At 43.8% G+C, this 19,716-nt stretch overlaps 1 protein-coding gene across 15 annotated transcripts in view; it reads right to left on the bottom strand.

The window, feature by feature from the left end:
- Nucleotides 1-18,938, bottom strand: part of LOC126981470 (uncharacterized) — a 53,532-nt gene extending 34,594 nt beyond the window's left edge. For 4 of the 15 annotated variants that reach the window (XR_007733956.1, XM_050832561.1, XM_050832627.1 and 1 more), the window contains exons 1-8: nt 18,531-18,689; nt 12,735-12,864; nt 7,295-7,421; nt 6,766-6,940; nt 5,921-6,116; nt 4,473-4,574; nt 2,200-2,307; nt 1,222-1,317 (exon numbers count right to left, since the gene is read on the bottom strand). Coding sequence is in view for 14 of the 15 variants with exons in the window: in XM_050832561.1 (XP_050688518.1) it covers nt 1,222-1,317; nt 2,200-2,307; nt 4,473-4,574; nt 5,921-6,116; nt 6,766-6,940; nt 7,295-7,421; nt 12,735-12,864; nt 18,531-18,550 (954 nt within the window). In the remaining variant the exon portion in view is untranslated. Of the gene's footprint in view, nt 1-1,221; nt 1,318-2,199; nt 2,308-3,809; nt 3,912-4,472; nt 4,575-5,920; nt 6,117-6,765; nt 6,941-7,294; nt 7,422-8,080; nt 8,105-12,734; nt 12,865-18,530; nt 18,690-18,777 lie in introns of those variants that run through there. The other 11 variants (XM_050832549.1, XM_050832635.1, XM_050832540.1 and 8 more) reach the window with 9 other exon arrangements.
- Between the last annotated feature and the right edge of the window lie 778 nt (nt 18,939-19,716).

Here is a 19,716-nt window from a genome sequence, read left to right as displayed (position 1 = left end):
GGAGAGGTGTATCGATGCTCCCTTCGTGACGGAGCTCAAGTCGTAGGCAGGAGGAAATACAGTTCATCAGCAAAAGGGATGAAAATATGAAGTTGCTGGTTAACTCTTGCATAAGGGATTTGGAGAGAATAGGGATGAGGTAGAGTAGAAAGGCGTATTCAACTGGGACACTGGAGGCGGGGAGGGATGTTTGGGCCCCTGACTATAAATCCTTGCCCCTTGTATCCTCAAATCCTAGTTATGGGTCTGTACACACAAACAAAAGTCAAAACAGGCAGGAGAGGATACACAGAGATCATCAAAAGGATGAAAATATGAATATGTTGTTGTTAACTCTGCATGATTTTTGGAGAGAGATAGGAGAGAGGTAGGGTAGAAAGGCGTATTCAACTGGGACATTGGAGGCGGGGAGGGATGTTTGGGCTCCTGACTATAAATCCTTGCCCCTTGTATCCTCAAATCCTAGTTATGGGTCTGTACACACAAACAAAGGATCCCATAGAGAGCTCAGTCCAACACCAACTAAACATAGAATGATGATAAGGGCCGCTTTCAGTCATTTTGTTTGCACTGATCGTTACCAATGGCTGTTATCGCTGCTATAGCATTTCCACGTAAAACTGGCCGATGGGGTAGTGGTGGCTGCGGGGTTAGCCTAGCCCCGCACCTTACCACACATTCTCAACAGCTCTCCCTTCCTCTGCAGCCGCCACTACCCCATAGGCCAGTTTCACGTGGAAAATTATAGCGTCGATCGCCGCCATTGGTAACGATCAAAACAAACAAAATGACGGTGAAAGTTGCCCTTAAACACTAAAGAGAATGGACATATGGGATGAAGCAACATACATGGCAGAGCTTACCCCTTCTGTCAACACTGGGTTTGAAGAATGGATGAAGAACGGATGAAGTAACATGGCAGATTTTACCCTTTCTGTCAACACTGGGTTTGAAGAATGGATGAAGAACGGATGCAGTAACATGGCAGATTTTACCCTTTCTGTCAACACTGGGTTTACGCACATATTCACCCTCCTGACAACATTCTCACCACTCCTCTCCTCAAATCATTACGAGTCTGTATATACACTTAATTAAAAGATGCCATAAGGTGCTCAGGCCGACACAAACATAATACATCAACAAAGAATGACGTCAAACACAATAGGGCGGGATAAAAGTGGGATGAAGCAACACACGGCAGATCTTCGCAGCACTCACCGTCTCTTCGCGGCCGTTGACTTGTGCTGATGCTGGGGAGACGCTGCTTGGTGCTGTGCTTGGGTGCTGTGTTCCGTTGGCCACCTGTGCTGCAGCCTGTGTCAGAGGGTGCAGCTGAGTAAGGGGGAAGGGGTAGGGGTGGGGGGGAGGGGGGAGGTCAGCAACAATGGACACCAGACATCCAACCCGCTCACTTATAACCCCCCTCTCCTATAAGTAAGGGAGGTGATCGCTTGGATGAAGGGAGGTTTGAGGTACAGCGAAACCAGATTGCAGAGACCGTTTTTGCATTGGCTTCCGTGGGTCCTTCCTTCTCGCCGTTCTGCCACACAGTCCAAACACCTATCTCTTCCTCTCATATGTTAGCTATAGGTACCATATGAGAGGAAGAGACGGGTGTTGGGATGTGTGGCAGAGCAGCAGGGAGGAAAGGACCAGCAGGAACCAATGCAAAAATGGTCTCACGTTCTGGTTTCAATATAGGTGTTTATGAGTCAGTGTTTCCTTAGAGGGAGGGTGAGGGGGAGAGAGGAGCTTCTGGGCCAGTTTAATATCCAAAGACTATAGCACCACATTCAATGGCTTCTGAGACCCATATGAGACTGATGCTAACTTGACGCCACAGAGTCACAGGATGAAGTGGAATGTTAACCAAGTATACAGAACAGTGCAGAGTTGTTTCGTGAAGTTATCTATTCATCGCTCTTAGTGAATTACGAGCAGGAAAACTTAGCATCCGTCAGCATCCACAAAATACTCTGATTAGGAAGCGATGCAAGTAGGAAACTAATGAGAAAAAAGTTTAGTTTCTTTAATATTTGAAATTGCAATACGTAAAAACAACAACTTCTCAAATTCAACCAAATATGATGATGCGCAACACCATGAAAGATTATTAAAAAAACCTCAAGATTAACCACCAGCCATTACTCTACCACATATACTAATCAATGCACAACACTTGGGTTATATATCTACCTTGTTAAGGACTAGGGAGCGAGCGAGAATGTCCAGGTACTCCTCCTCCTGGTGCTGAAGCGACTTGTTGAGGTTGACATAGCGAGCATATATATCACTTTGCAAGCCCTGGGGTCCGAGAGGTGAGGGGCAGGCATGGAAAACAACAACACAGTGCTGGTTAGTGACGACAACACTCCACTCCAACAAGAAATACGGTAAGTGTGTGAGTTTGCCAATCCATGCTCTCCGTCACAGTTAGTTCGCACATTAAGGGAAAACACTTGACACCTTCATAAGAGTTGATCCCCACGGCTAAGTATGTGTTAAGGAATAGATAACCCCCTTGAATAATATATAATGCATAATACTCATATCAGGGAGAAAAAAGCCACTCTGTTTGATTGTGTGAAGGGTAGCTGGCAATCCTACGTAAGAGTCAACCCCCTGAGGCTAAAATGTGTTTAAATAAGGACTAAACCACTTTGAAGAGTAATGTGTCGTAGCCCACCAGTCAACTTGACTATAGAACAATTATATAAAACGTAAATGAATGTGATAAACGAGTGTGTAAATGCGATGCTTTGGAAAATCGAGTCGTAATAAAAATAGGGAATGTTAATCACCAATATATGGGTCCGATATTGTTTGTAAGTATCAGAATAATTGTGAGAGTAATACGAGCACATTGTTTTGTTGTTGTTTTTTTTACAACAAAGGAGACAGCTCGAGGGCACAAAAAAGGAAACAATAATAAAAAGAAAGCCTGCTACTCGCTGCTCCTTCAAAAAAGATTCAAAAGAGGTGGCCGAACGAGAGGTCATTTTCGGGCCAGTGACCTTGAATTGGGGGTCCATGATAGGGAGAAGAGCTGACATACGTTGCCCGGTGTTGCGTACCACTCTATGTTATTTAGACTATTTTATGTTCATATGCACATATTATTACGTGATAAAATGTTTCATTATCCCATAGTGTTTGTGAGCGTCGGTAAGTTCATCTGAGCAATGCGATGTTTATGCACTCAGCTGATGAAGGAGGACTGGGGTTGAGAGCAAAGGAGGGAGTTGGAATACGTATATCTCCTGGTGTGTCAAAGATGTGACGAGATGACGAACGGAGGCTGGTCAAGTTTACAGGTTCACAGAAACATGATATCTGAGGACGATGAGATGCCAAGCGTGGGATGCGCGTGTGTGGGTCCAGTGTGGGTCTAGCGAGTTGCCTGCTTGCAATACTGTTCCCACAAACCGCCTATATGTCCACTTCAAAAATCAGTCTCCTAGCCGGTCCATTAGGGCGCCACAACACTCGATAGCAGACGACACATCACATGCGTCACTGGTCCCTCGATTACTTATTTTTATCAACCCATCACATGCGTCGCTAAGGTCCAGCGGGTTAATACGACGGCAAATTGGAGTGAAACATACGGATTGGCAAACACACACACACTGCATGCCGAGTTAATGATACACGATTGAGATAAGTTAAAAAAATCACTAATGAAAGAAGTTATGGGGAGAGAAGAAGGGGAAACAAGGCCTACTAAACACACAAACACACACACACATCGAGCGCACACATCTCTCGTCAACACACACACACACACACATCTACACCCAGCTCACAATAACCTCAGCATACTGGCCACCCTGAGCCTTGAGCTTGGCCTCGGTGCTACGTAGGTCCCGCAGAATCTTGGCCAAGGTGTTGTACTGCCCCACCTTAGCCTGCCTCAGGGGGGAGGAGGCAAACATTAACTCATGACTCACGTGACCAGTGATGGGTGATGACTTAGAGAACGAGAGAAAAATGACAAAAGACTCACATGATGGGAATGATAGCTGATGAGGAATTAGAGAACAAGAGGAACAAAAAGACTGACAAAAGGAATATAATGACTGTTTTGGTACTAGAAAAGAGAGAAAAAATGAGACAGACTGGCAAGAGGAATGAGATGACTGATGAGGCATTGGCAAGGCATTTGAACACTAACCTAACCTCAATGACAGCTGTTGAGGCATAAAAGAAACAGAATGGGAAAAAAAAGACAAGAAACGACTGACAAAAGGAATACGACTGATGAGGTACATGAACAGTAATAATTTTTTTACATATATAAAAACCGAGGAGAGAAAAAAATAAAGGGAGAACAATAAGACAAAAAAGACTAACAGAGATGAACATAACTGATAAGGCATTTGACCAGTGATACCTTTTAAGACACAGCTAAATGTAAAGATCAGGAAGAGAGAGAGAGAGAGAAGAAAGAGAGCAAGAGAGGTACGCACAATGTCTCCCTGCTGCTCTAGGGCTGCCATGGCTGCTGTGGTCTGCTGTATGTAGCCCTGGATCTGCTGCAGCTTCTCCACAATCTTCTTCTTGTCAACGCCCTGCATCAATAAAGGGAGAGGTGATGGGTGTGACGGGAGGTGTATAGGGTGAGGTTCATGACAAAAGGGGGTATGGGGGTGACAGTAGGTACTTAGAGGCATTAATTAGGGTAAAATAAACGCCTTACATCAAGAGAGGGAGAGGTGATGGGTGTGACGGGAGGTTGTATAGGGTGAGGTTCATGACAAAAGGGGGTATGGGGGTGACAGTAGGTACTTAGAGGCATTAACCCGGTAGCAGCGACGGGCCAAATTTGTGGCTTAACCGTGTAGCAGGGACGGGCCAAATTTGTGGCTTAACCGTGTAGCAGGGACGGGCCAAATTTGTGCCATGATATAAACCCCCCCAAAAATAGATGATACATAAACTGATCACAAATGCATCGATATATATTATGAAATGGTTTGTGTGAGTGATGATTTTTTTCTCATTTTTCTCGCTTAGAGGGACCATTAAGAAACATGATCCCCGCTGCTACTGGGTTAATAATGGTAAAATAAACCATATAACAAGTGCCTCTGATATGTTACTCCTGTTCAGACCAAGGGGAAAACACAACACATAAAAAAAAAACGCAGTATGATACTCCTATAAAAGAATTGAAGCAGCTGAAAGACCCATCAAATCTATTCATTAGGAGAAGGTTGGGATCTGAATATATAGAGAACCAAGTGTCAATACAGTAATACATCAGTTTACGAGTCCCTTATTTTATGGCCAGTATTATAAAACACACTCGCTTCTCATATCAACTATTTATAAAGGTCAAAGAGGGGATCAATAAGGTTCTAATGAGTGTTTCTTTAGGTTCACGGTACCGAAGAAGAGTCAGACTACCACCAGGGTCATAAAACTACTCGTGGAAATAACCTAAACTCCTACGAAAGCCTTGTCAAATACGTGTTCTTGAGCGGCGGGATGTCTTGTAATGCGACCCTGTGTGTTTTGATTTACGAGCAAAAAAAAGAAATCACTGAAAATGCTTTGGTTTACCAGCGGTGACTTGGTTTACAAGCATCCCGTTTGTACAAGTCGAAGACACGAGCGTGGGTTCCCTTTGTTCGCCGCAAGACAAGAGCGGTCAGAGTGGAAAACAATGGGAGTGGGGTGTCAGTCCGTATTGTACACTTGCAGAGGTAGAATCCACGCGCTCATGTCCGCTTATGTTTGTGCTCAAGTGTGCAATCTTTGTGTTTTCAGCATTACAGTGTGCGTTCGTTTTGGTTTAAGAGTTTTTCGGTTTGCGAGAAAAATTCCAGAACGAATTAAGCTTGTAATCCAAGGTGTGACTGTACTTCTGCTTCTCTACATTATAAGAAGGCATTTGAGGGTGGGCATCACTCACTGAAACATCAACTACCGAGGCATTTTGGGCGGCAGCAATGTCCAGGGCCCCGGCGGCACTCCCCGAGGCAGCCATGGGCCCATTGGCAGCAGCGGCAGGCCCGGCAGAGGAGGAGGGGCTGGCCAGGGAGACGGTGGAGGCGTTGCTCACCCCCGACTCTGTGCGGGAGCGGCTCAGGGATCGGTCCTGGCTGTTGCTGGTGAGAGGGAAAGACATCAAGAGTTAGAGCTTCATTGCACATCTCATAATTTTTTTTTCGTTGTCCAAGATGGTATAAAAAACAGGCCTTCCTACGCTTATTTTCCTGCTTCCTGTTGCTTTCTCTTACTTGCTTTCATCATTGGACATTTCTTTTTTTTTTCCATTGCTCGACAGTAAAAAAAAAAAAAATAAATAAATAAATAAAAGTCTTCCTATGCTTATTTTCCCTCTTCCTGTTGTTTTCATTATTGGACAATTTTTTTTTTCTAAGACAGTATAAAAAATAAAATAACAGGCCTTCCTACTCTTATTTTCCCTGTTCCTGCTGCTTCCTCTTACTTCTCTCTGCTCTTTTTCCCCATTTCTGCTTCTGCTTTTACTGCTCCACTTTCTCCTCCTCCTATTCCTCTTTCTGCTGCCTCTCCTTCCTGCTCCTGTTTCTACTCCTACTCCCTTCCCCTTCTTTCCCCTACTTCTCCTCCCCTACCCTTCCTTCCCCATCCTTCCTTCTCCTCCCTTCCCCCTCCTCCTCCTACCTTACCCTTCCTTCCCCATCCTTCTCCTTCCTTTCCCCCTTCTTCTCCTACCCTCCCTTTCCTTCACCAATCTCCTCCTCCTCCTCCCTTGTCCCTCCTAGTCCTCACCTTGTGTTCCGTCCCGTCCCCTGGTGCTCATCCTCAGCGTCCGAGAAGGTCATGTTGAGGAGGATGGAGGACAGCTGCTGAAGGGGGAGAGAGTAGGCGCCGTGTGTGCGTGGGAGGGAGCGCCGAGAACTGCTGCGGGAGGGTGGTGCTTCGTGGGGCAGCCGTGGGGTGCGCTCTGTGGGGGGAGGGATGCAGAGGGAGGATGTTAGTGATGTGGATGTGTGGTGTGGCTGTATGGTGGAATGCAAAATCACACACAAACACACAATTACTTTATTTATACTTTCATCCCTTGCTATTATCGATATTTTTCTTACTTTTTTCTTTTTCTTTTTTCCATCTTTCTCTCTTGCTTCTGTTATTAAAGACTAGACCCCCTTACTTTCTTTCTCATGGTTCTGGTATATACAGAAGAAAGGTCAAACTACCACCAGGGTCAAAAAAACTACTCCTGGAAATGCCCACAACTCCTACGAAAGCCTTGTCAAACATGTCTTATAATACAACCTTACGTGTGAGTGGCATTCACCTGGACTCTGGAGGAGGTTGATGTCCGAGCGATGATGTTGCTGCTGCTGGTGCTGCTGGGGCTGATATGGCTGGCCCAGGATAAGGTGTTCAGTCTCCAGCAGTGCCTCAAGCTCCTCCCAGTCCTCCTGCAATACATTAGGGCAAGTTAATAACACCCAGCTGTTCATCCTTACTCCTGTGCTGGTTGATAAATGGGTACCAGGGGAAATCTGGGAAAGGTAAGCTGTGGTAACCTGTCATACCTGCCTAGTGTCCCAGGGTAATGCAATCTTGCCCACCGCAGGCTCAAGGGCCAATGCGACGGAGATGAGCACTGAGGCCACACACACCTATAGCATATGCCCCAAACTTTACCTTACTAGGCAAAAAGATCAAGTAGAGCTCAATTATCCATTTGAACCTGTGATGGGCCAGTTCATATGAGGAAAGGGAGAGTTGGAAAGTTTCGTTTAGTCGGTGCGACATCTGTGGCTGGAGTGTGTGTGTGAGAGTGTGGAGGGAGGGGGGGGAGAGCTAGTCCTTTACCAGAAGCAAGCAAGAAAGAAAGAAAGAAAGAAGGAGAGAAAGAAAGGGGGTCTAGTCCTTTACCAGAAGCAAGAGAGAAAGATGGAAAGAAAGAAAAAGAAAAAAGTTAGAAAAATATAGATAATGGCAAGGGATGAAAATATATAAAAAGTAATTGTGTGTTTGTGTGTGATATTGCATTCCACCATACACCCACACCACAACCATGCATCCAGCCCCATCACCCAACCATAGCCATAGATCCAGCCAGTCACCTCACCTCATACATCCAGCCACATCATCCACATCATCCATCCCACAACCTCACATCACAGCCAGTCACCTCACATCAGCCACCCGGATTAGAAGAGGGCAAGAGGCAGGCAGATGCTATTTTGGGTGTGTTGGCAGCAGAGGAGGAGGAGGAGGGAGAGGAGGTGGGAGATAGAAAGGGTGAGGGGAAAAGATGGGAGAAGGGGAAACAGAGAGTGAGGTGTTGAGGGAAGTAAAAGGAATGATGAGAGATGCGGAGGAAAGGAGAGATAGAGAGAGAGAAAGGGAAGAGATGTAGAAGATGGTAGAGAGAAGGGAAGTAGATTTAGGAAGAGGAAGAAGGAGAGGGAGAGAGATTAAGAGGTAAGGGAAGGAAGAATGAGGGAGATAGGAAATGGAAAGACTAAATGGAAGGAGAGAGAGAGAGAGAGAGAGAGAGGGGGGGGGGGGGGGAGACAGACCTCTTCACTCTATCCTATTTATGAACACCAAATCAAATGACCCCACCATCACCACCACCACCACCATCATGCATCACCACTACCACCACTGTCACCACCACTACTTACTACTCCATTACCACCCCATTCATCACCACCACCACCACCACCACCACGATACCTATCACCACAGTCAATATACATCACCACTCTCACCACCCCAACACCACCACCACTACAATCTATTAATGGTCAATACATATCATCATTAGTACCACATCAACACCCCCCCCCAATATTATGTACTTCCTTACTGACCACTTCTATATAATTAACATCATCACCACCATCACCATCATCATCACCATCTATAATAATACTCCCTCAGCAGTCATCACAACCACTTCTATAATCATTAGCCCCTCACCACCCATCCACATCCCCATTCCTAACAGTACCCCTTCTATATTACAATTCTCATGACTCTACCAATACTATATACCACCACCACCACCACTAACATCACCATTACCACCATCACCACCACCTCTACCACTATCAACACCACCATTACTATTTCCCCCACCTATCATCATCACCCCACCTACCACCCACCTCCCAATGCACATACTCTGGCACATAACCACTACCACCACCACCACCACCCCTACACCCCCTACCCCCCCTTGCATGACACCACTACCACCACCACCATAGATAGCTGTTGTCCTCTCTCTCTCTCTCACCCTCCCTCTCTATCATCCTTTATTACTATTATCCATATTACTACGTATGGTTGCCTCTCCCATTGCGTCCATATGTGAAAATGAATACAACCTAACATTGTATTTTTTATTCCAGAGGGGCGTTCAGCTAGCATCCTCCCCCCATCCCCCCCTATTTGATTTCCCTTGGTTCCCTTTCCTCATTAATGATATTTTTTTTCTTTTCCCGTGAGGCATTTGGCTAGCGCTCTTTACGTATTCCTGTTTGAAGGAGGGAGAAAGGGCATCGCGTGTGATTGATTGAGGTTTAATTAAAGGCGACAGAACAGCTAAAGTTACTACTGTACTATTGCTCTTCCTACTCGAGGGGGCATTTTAGATATAGCAGATGACCAGGCGACGTAGTTTTTCTTATTTCTTATTTCCTTCTACTTTGCTTATCTACGTTTACAAGACCTGCTCCGTGTATAGTCCTCCCTGCGACCTCACAGACTAACTCCTTACCACCGTTGCCAGATTATCGTACTCAAAGCCTCGTATTTACCGGTTTCTGAGCCATGTAGCTATTGCAAAAAAACACCAATAATTAACCATTTTAACGGTAACTATATATGAAGGCAGTTTTGGGGGCGGAAATCGGCAAACATGGGAGGCAGAGTATGACAATCTGGCAACGTTGAATTGAGTACGGTACTACTTTTTCACGTGCAAGGTAGAACAAAAGCCTTGTCAAACTATCACTAGGCTCATAAAACTATACCCACCATGGAAATACAAACACAGCAACCTCTACGAAAGTCTTATCAAATGTGGAAGTTAGAACCAACCCGGAAATGTCTGAGAATGTGGGACTTTTTATTATCAAGCCGCATGTCATACAAAGGAAGAGTTAACACAGAACCACGTATTCGTTATAACAACCTCTACGAAAGTCTTATCAAATGTGGAATTTAGAACCCGGAAATGTCTGAGAATGTGGGCCTTTTTCTTATCAAATATCATACAAGGAAGAGTCAACACAAAACCACGTATTCGTTATCCCTGTCTTAAATGCGCAATGACCTCCAAAGCTTTTATTTTTTCTCCTTTCAGTGCTATAAGGAGGCAAGCAAACGCGTCATGTGTCTTGCAGGCGGGTATTTACGCCGACAGAGCCAACACCACCACCACCATCACCACCACGCAGCGTTACCAGATTATCGTACTCAGAACATCGCATTTTCCCGTTTCTGACCCATAACAATTGCAGAAAACATCGATAATTAACCATCTGAACTCTTATTGTAAATGTATATCGTTATCAGTGTAGGCTCGACAGTTTTGGGCCTCAAGCAGACGAAAAAGTATGCCTAGTACGACAATCTGGTAACACTGTCACCACGAGAGGCTGCAGTGGGGGAAGGGATAGGGAAGGGAAGGAGGAAAGGGGAAAAGGGAAGGGATGGGGAAGGGGAAGAGAGGGAAAGGGAGGAGAGGAGAGGGAGGAGGGAAGGCAAGGCAGACGAGTGGTGGCAACTGTGGAGTGTCAAGGTGTGAAGAGGAGACGAAATGCCGTGTGTGTGTGTGTGATAGTCTGATAGAGGGTACATTTAGAGAGAGAGAGAGAGAGAGAGAGAGAGAGAGAGAGAGAGAGAGAGAGAGAGAGAGAGAGAGAGAGACGCAATAGCTTTCAGGAAACCCAACTCTCGTCACTATACACCCTTCCCCTTATTACACACAACATCGGCAGTGGTGTATGGCAGTAGCCGCCACGTGCCCCTCAGTGATCATGGACGGATTTAGGGCGGACACACATGACCGTGAGCTGGGCCGCGTGCTTTCCCGCGTTGACGCAATACCTGCTAATAATCAATCAATTCAGCTGTGCTTTTCGCCCCTTTAGGTACCCGGCCCCAGCTTCCTGGGGCACAAAATTCTTCTTAACGAGTCTGTTTGTCAATCTAAACTAGGCTGACTGGTCGTGAGTCCCAGGATATGGTGGATTTTTTTAAGCTTTGACAAAATAAGTCCAGGGGCGCCGCACAGCATGTTTGTCAAATAATAACCCAGTGCGCTGAGCCCCACGTTCTTCAGGCCGCGACAGGTAACGTACTACATCCCGCCCTGGCGAGGAAATATAAACATCCGCCTAATTAACATAGCCAAGGTCTGCTGGGCGGCACAAGGGAGTGGTGGTGCCAGGAGCGGGTGCCTGGCATGCAAACACCCCCTCTGCACGCACGCCAACGCTGGAAAAACGATGCGTGACGCACGAGTGTTTTGTTTTATGTGCAGGTCCTGTTGCACATGTTGGCTATAATCGCTGATGGGCGGAAGACTTTTCAGAGTGGTGCAGATATTATTTTTTCCTCTGCTGGGTTCACGATGCTCTCATTGACAAGTCGCCGAAAGGAGGGATCGAGGGTTGCCTGATGTGGGCAGCGCTAACACGTACTATTACTACGCAGCACGTGTGACCATAACTGAATACACTGTCCAGCCCCACAGACAACCTGGGCACACGCTGCAGGCCCCCCCTCACGCCCTGCCTCCTGCCACATTCCCCGCCGGGCCCCTCGTGGCCACGCCGCCGGTAGCCCACTGGTACAGAAATAGCCCTAAACCGACCCCCTAAACGTGTATTGCGGGCCACGAGGCTACCGCTTAGGACACTAGTGAGGGAGGCAGGTCCGCGGCAGGGAGGTAAAATGCGACGAGGCAGGTCAGGAGGCGGGGTGTTGGAGCAGCAGCACCAGCCTCGCCTCACCTGTGGCTGACGGTCTCCTCACCCTGGCGCTGCGGGTGCCTCACTGACCCCGACAATGCCAGGAGCCAACACCCACCACACCGGCTGCCAACACACACACACACACACACACACACACACACACGACAGGTACTAGAATATTCAGGTGTAACTTGGAGAACACAATTAAAGAGACAGAATAAAATGGAAAAAGTAAAGTAATTTGTTGGGCAGAGAAAAAATTGCCAACACCAGATGTACAACTGAACATTCGTAACATGATTATGCTGCACAAATGTGTGACTAGGAAATAATAATAATAATAATAATAATAATAATAATAATAATAATAATAATAATAATAATTAGTGATAATAAAAATAATAATAATAATAGTGATAATAATAGTAATAATATCATATTTATAGGAAGTTTACATGAAAGAGAGAACATGAAGCAACTCTACAAAAAGAGGTGATAAAGTAAGATAATTCACTTTCTTAAATCAAAAAATATATGAATGGCATGATTTACCGAATGAATTGATTCAAAAGTCACACAAGTTTAGGGAAATATATGGTAAAAATATAACATGCATGCATTACAAGCTTGACTCAATCCTGGAAAAATGCAAACACTAATTTTCCTACCACAGCTCAGTTTTTGCAAGCATCATTTTCTCCGACAAGTGAACCCACTTCTTGGAAAGGTCTACACAGTGACAAACCTAACCTATACTTTAGGGGATCATCCTGCTGAGGCTCCACTCACCATGTGCCAGCCGGCCACCTCCTGCAGGACATCGCGGTGGTGCTGGAGGCTGCCGGGGTCCAGGTTGTGGTTGGTGGTCCTCTCATTGACCCTTTTCTGTGCTCTGCCGCCTGCCACCGGCATGGTGCATCTGCCGCCCACAGAGCCAGAGTGTTAGTGAGGCAGGCATGCCACAGCTTACACACTAACTGTACAGGCCACTGTTATGCAGCTAAGTGCTCTTATCTAAATGTGAGCATTACTAAACAATTGTTGTCATGACCCTTTCAGCCAGAGGCAGAGTTTTCTCACAAGTCAATAAATGTGACATAAAATGGTAACAAAGTGAAGATTTGGGGCTTATAAATTAAAATAAGTTCAGATATTCTATAACAGTGACCTTTACAGGAGCTAATGCCAATGACTCTAGGCTGCTGAGCAACTTTTACTCACACATTAATCATATACACATACAATTGCTGCTTTGGTTACATTGTTAGTAATCTGTACAACACCATAACCAGAGGAAATAATTTATATACATGTACAAGGATTAAAATGTAGCTTAGCAACATTTAAGCTTCTACATAAGAAACAAGCCTGTGGGATACATTATCAAGAGAATGCTTCTATCTCCTTTAATCATTTTCCCCTCTCGCCACAACCTTGCAATCCAATAAAACAACTGGGTCATTGGAAGGAAAGACACAAATGGCACATGTTACAGCCACAAGAGATGGTTACAAAACACTGGAGGGATTGAAGGAGTGCAAGATCCTCACATTCTTGAAATGCAGAATAAAGTTGTCATTATGAAATGGCATCAAGGTGACATCAGAAATTGATATAGACCCAAACTGAGTCCCCTCAATGAGCAGACATAGATATGAAAAGTAAAAGACACTGACAATAGAGTAGGGAGAAGAAAAAAGAGGGGACAAAAACACTACCTAATGAGTTAACAGGTGGGTTAATTAATATTTTCCCAGCAACTCTTGGGACAGCATTACACCCATTATTTACTTCTGAGGCAACTTCAAGATATCCCACATTAATTCTGACATCATCTGCCTTAGATAATCCATCCCAACTAGTTTTCAGTTCAGTTCAGATGAATTGGGTTACCAGGGTTGGTAATGGCCCCTCCTCTTCGGCTTATGTCTGATTGTGCTCCCTTTCGTTCACACACTAAACATTTTTCCAAAGTTCTTGAATATTGCATTTAACTTCCTCTCTTCTATTTTCCTGTCTTATCCAGTGTTATCCTTGCTCTATTTAAAGGTGGTGTCACACTGGCCGCTTTCTTCCAACCCTTGGTCATATGGATGGAAAATGGTTGTGGGCACGAGCAAATGTACAGCTGTATGTAAACAAACAGACGACAGCAGTGGCCGAGGAGTGAGGAGCTGTGTGGACCACATCTCTTTTCCTAGCCATTCCAGGCTTTCATGACTCTTTGTGGAAAACTGTTCTTCCTAATGTCCCTTCTACAGGCTTCCTTTTTCATCTTCCTTATATGACCTTATGATTTTCTTGTGTCCTATGTTATCATATCTTCCTTGTCCACTTTCTCCATCCCATTCATCACCCTATACACTGTAATCAGATCTCTCTCCCTCCTCTGTTCCAGTGTCAGTAAGTTCAACCGCTTCAATCTCTCTTCATATGTTAAATCTCTTAGTCCTGGAACCCAAATCGTTGCTGCCCTCTGAATCCTTTCTTCTTTCTTTATATTCAACTTTGTACTTGGCGACCATAATGTTGCTGTGTTTTCAACCTTGGATGTATCACTGTTACAATCAGTTTATTAATTTCCTCATCCAGATATTGAAAAACAACTTCTATGTTTTCACCAAGTTGTATATCTCACCTACAATTCCATTTATGTGTTTCTCTGGCGACAAATTATTCAATGCAGTTATTCCTAAGTCCTTTCCAATTGATGTGTGTTTTGTGTTTGGCCATGCTCTCCACTGACAAGTCTAGCAATATGAGTTAGGTCATAAGTGAGTTAATAAAAAGGGCCTCATACCCACCATGAGAGAGGACCCTTATGACCTAGTCCAAGGCAAGAGGTATGTTGTCTGCCCTGCATACCTTGCAAGATGTGCTTTTAGGAAACTTCTATAGTCATGGAGTTTCAACAGCTTGGGTAAACATTTCCTTTATTGCTGCTTCCTTTTTTACCTTACAATCAATAGTCTTTAGTTCATTTGAGAGTTTTGAGGCCTTGTTTGTTTTGCAAATTAATAACCATAACAGATGGGACAAGATTAACACGCCATATTATCGTTTTCTACTTAACCAACTGCTTTTCTGTTGCCATATAGGTATATATTTTCTAACAACCTTCAAACTCAATGGGGAAGCCATGGGAAAGAGTATAGAGAGTAAAACAAATGTGAAAATAGCCATGAAATGTATGATCATTAAAAGAAATTCTTGAAAGCTATTCAAAAACTGGATCATTCACTTGAAACTGCGGCCAAACGGTCGATATCCGGCAGCATCCTCCGACAAGCGAACTCAAACTGCCGAGCTGCACCCCATTCAAACGCAACATTTTGTACAAACCATTACTCATCTCCATTAAATACACAAACCAATAATCTGATTTATTGCAACTGAGAAAATTAGGGCGGTCTACCCAAAACAAGAAAGGGAGATGGTAGCCATCACAGCAACTGGTCATTTCGGGTAATCTAGTAATCTGAACTAAAATTTCTGAGGAGTAAAAAAAAATCGTAAAATAAAAAACTAAAGCACCATAAAATAGACAAAAAGGAATAGAGAATTAGAATAAATTGCTGCAAAAAAATCAAGCCCCTGCCATAAAAGGAATAATAAAACATCGTGCAGAATAAAAAACAAATGAACAGGTAAAATGGAACTAATATAACTGAGTAACACCACTCTACTTGTAAACAATAAAGAAAAAATCTTAACAGCCTAACAAGAAGCAATAATAATGGGACTGGAATTTGGAGAACAAGCAGAAGAGGGCTAATTGCTCAGAGGAGTTCTAAAGGCAGACTTAACTCACTGGAGTTGAGAAAAAGATCCTCTGGATCTGGATAACTCATAGAAAACAATCTGCTAAGCTGACTGTGGTTATACCTGGAAAAAAAATTAAGTTGGTGAATCTTGAAAAAATACAAATCTCATTTAAATTCAGTCTCTTTCACAACAAACCGTCAAAAAATAAGCTGAAAGGCCAGTGATACCAGACTACAAAGAAAAACAGATTCAACCAGCCTGTGACCCCCTCACCCACTTGAGCTGCTTCACAAAACAATGCGACAACGTGCCTAACAGACCAAAACAAAGCTTTTCCGTGTGAAAAGAGTAAAACAGGAGCTGAAAAAACCATGGCGGTAAATGGTGCGTAAGATCCACCGTGATGACCATAGAAAAAAAAAGAGAAAAAAATTAAAAATAAAAAAAAAAAAGAAATTAAAAAAATGAAAAAGAGAACAAAAAGCAAGTCTGCACTCAGAAGCCAATTAGCAAAACAAACAGCGGCCGACCCTGTATCGGAGTAGTAAAAAACAATTAGCACAAAAATGCTAGTGAAACAATCAAAAAAAATCAAAAAATTCTTCACAAACATCAAAAATAAAAAAAAAAATCAAAACAACGTAAAGACTGAAGACGCTCTCCAGGACTCAAAAACTGATGCAATCCAGGATGACAGAATCCTCAAACAGGAAACCACGATCCGTATTCACAGTCGAAAACATCCAAAATTCACGAAAGAACGAACCCTGCCCGAACCCAGGAACGCTGACGAATGAAAAAGTACTCAATGAAGAAGTGAAGAAATATTACGAACACCTCAACAGAGACCTCAACAGGACCAGATGACGGTTTGTCCCTCGGTTATTAAAAGAGCCCAACAAACAATAAAAGAGCCACCAACAACTTCATAACATATTCAACAAGTCAAATGAAGAAAAAAGGGCCAGCGTTGCATTAAACCGAAAAGCAATTTTCAATCTCATTAAACTACAGGCCAATAAAAAAGACAAAAAACATAAGTTTGACATTCAATTATTAGAGAAAAAAAAAAATTAAATTAGTACGACATAAAGAAGACAATTCTAAAACAGTACAATAATGAAATTCCATACACCCAAAATGATCTAATTTATTTATTGACACTCTTGTAATTATATATAAGATATATTGCCCCATATATAAGCACATCCTGATATATCTCCAGTAAGACAACTTACGCAAGAGGAACGAAAGGTGAAACTAAAAATTACCCACACTGGAGGTACTACTTGGATCGCAGATTTGTGATACCGAAATCACGACATAAGAGATTGGCTACTCGACAGATTGGCTTCACAGCACTACTGGAGTGCCTCCTCAGAGACTAGGGGGTCCAGTAACAGGTCAAGTATATCTTCATTCTCTTCATCTTCATCATTCGAATCATACGAAAAGCAAAAATCGAAATTTGCTGATGACAATCCTACTTTGGGCACTAAGGAAAAGAAAAGGGAAGACATCATCAATCATTCAGAAAGAATCAAATCCACAAAAATCAAATTTATTATTGACAAATCAAATCTTTTGCAATGTGGGTAAAATTGACAAATCATGGTCCAGTCCAGAACAGTAATATACATCATGAATAGGAGACATGATGGGAGACCTCTGTGGGAATGCAGGAGGAAAGTCATCACTATCAGCAGTCTAGCAGCAAACAAAACAAAGCCTGTAAAAAAGCATAAACAAAAGCTAACACTATGTTCGGGCGTGATGCGAGAACTTCGAGTGTAAAATGCGCTATCCTTCTATATCTAATTGGTAGTAAAAGACCACCCAGTATATGGTACAGTTCTGGTTCTGGTCTCCTAATTACAGAAACATTTTGAAAGGAAGGATTCAGCTGACGGCATACGAAAATATACCAACCTTAAAGGCTCAACCGCTTACGAGGAACGACTCAAGCGACTAATTCTCTTTGAGATTAGGAAAAAGACCGATTCAAGAGAGATATGATTCAAGTCTTCAATAATAAAAAATTCAATAAATTTCTTTTACTCAATTTACCAACAAGAAAACCAAACTAAGAACTAGAAATAACGGTTTACCCATTCAGTCTAAGCAATGTGAACAGACATCCGAAGGAGGAGTTTCTTTCCTCATCCGTCACTGAACAATCTTCCTTCAGAAATAGTAAATGTAATACTATCAACTCCAATATCAAAGAAATCGACCGTCACTTCGCCGAGGAGGAGTAAACTGAATATTGAGCTGAATCTGCTCCTCAATATATGCGAGTGCTTTTCATCTACTCTCGGTCTGTGGGTGGGCTCATCCCTCCCCCAGGCCCCAGGCTGTCGAGCAGATTAAATCACCAAAGCGGGCAACCTCGTAATGAGCCAATAGGCTTTCTGTTGCCTGCGTTTCCATGTTTCCATCACCAGCATGGACACGGGCGGCTGGGTAGCCCACAGCATCCCAGGCCAGCACAAACCACCGGCTCACCACACCTAAAATACGAAAGGTGTTCAGTCTTACAGAAAGGGGGTTTCATCCCCATTAACTACCCTTAGGGTTACCTCATAATGGGGGGGCTCTGCCTCCCTCGACCCGATTGTGTTTCCACATCTCGTTACATATGCCATTAGGCATATTATGGTTATTAATAATTTAAACAACAAATGAGGCCTCAAAACACTCAAATAAACCAAGAAATACCATCAAAGAACAAATATACCAAAATAGGGAGCGGCAATAAAAGAAATACGAAGCCCTTTACGGCCACGTCCAGGCAAGGGTTACGCGGTGCGCCCCGCATACCTCCCGCGGCGTGCCTCCATGCGTGTCTCCTCTTGTCACGGGGGCGTCAGCAGCCTGCCCTTGCCGCACGCCACCCCCGGCAGGCCTGTCGCCGCGGTGGCGGGCAGCGACACGCCATGCCAGGCGGTGGGCGGCCACTCCCCCACCCACACACCGCCGCAGAATGTAAACACAGCACACCCGCCTCATGTCACGGGCTGCTGGGCGGGATTCTCTTAACTAAGGACAGCTAGGGGCACGGCCTTACCTTCTTGCTGCCTGGCTGCTTCACTCCTGAGGTGCTGGGCGCGGGGGTCGAGGCGAGCACCGAGAAAACATGAAGAAAAAACGTCAATCCGCCGCCCTGCCTGCGTCCTCTGCGGCGGCCGCGTCTGAACACCTGCACGAACCCTTTTCCCGGAGTATTTTTTTATGCACTTTAAAATACTAAGATTTTAAGAGCTTTTGAGTAGTTTTATAATAAACTGTAATTATTTATTTACTTTGGAGCTTTATTTCTAGTCTCTGGAAGCAAAATGTGACAGCGCACCTGCTCCTGTTGTATTTTTGTTTTATGCAAAGGATGATACTAATAATTATAAGATCTTAAGAGCTTTTGAGTTGTTTTATAATATACTGCAATTATTTATAGAGCCTGGAGCTCTATTCATGCATTCCACAAGCAAAATGTGGGCAAATAGTTTTTATAGATTTTTACTCGCTCATAACATATTAATTTTTCATGATAATTAACAGAAAATGCCTTATATTAATAGATCTACACACAACGACCTTATAATACCGATATATTTCATGACAGACTGGCAGAAATATTAGCAGTTATACATTTTGCATAATTTTAAGCAATTCACACATTAAATATCTACTCATTAAATCACCACTAGATACAGCTGAACATTGGGCAGACTTATGACTACAAACCATCATCTGTATCCTGCGGGGTTGCCTATAAATCCTTCTATTCCAGCATGCGGGTTGACAACCTTTCATCCGCGGCCTCCATCATGAGATCTCCTTTATATTCCTTTCATGCAGGATGATGTAGCCGTTCATTGGCATTATATAGAGCATGCCATGAACCCGCATGTCATAAAAAGAGGGTTAATGGCACCAGAACAGAAGATTTGTTAGCTATTAATATATATTGCTAAGGTAACACTTATGAGGGTATTGCTACCTTCAAGAG

The sequence above is a fragment of the Eriocheir sinensis genome, chromosome 4, assembly GCF_024679095.1.
Source record: "Eriocheir sinensis breed Jianghai 21 chromosome 4, ASM2467909v1, whole genome shotgun sequence".
Lineage (NCBI taxonomy): Eukaryota > Metazoa > Arthropoda > Malacostraca > Decapoda > Varunidae > Eriocheir > Eriocheir sinensis.
Note: the sequence above shows the minus strand (reverse complement) of the source record. Positions and strands in the feature narration are given on the sequence as shown.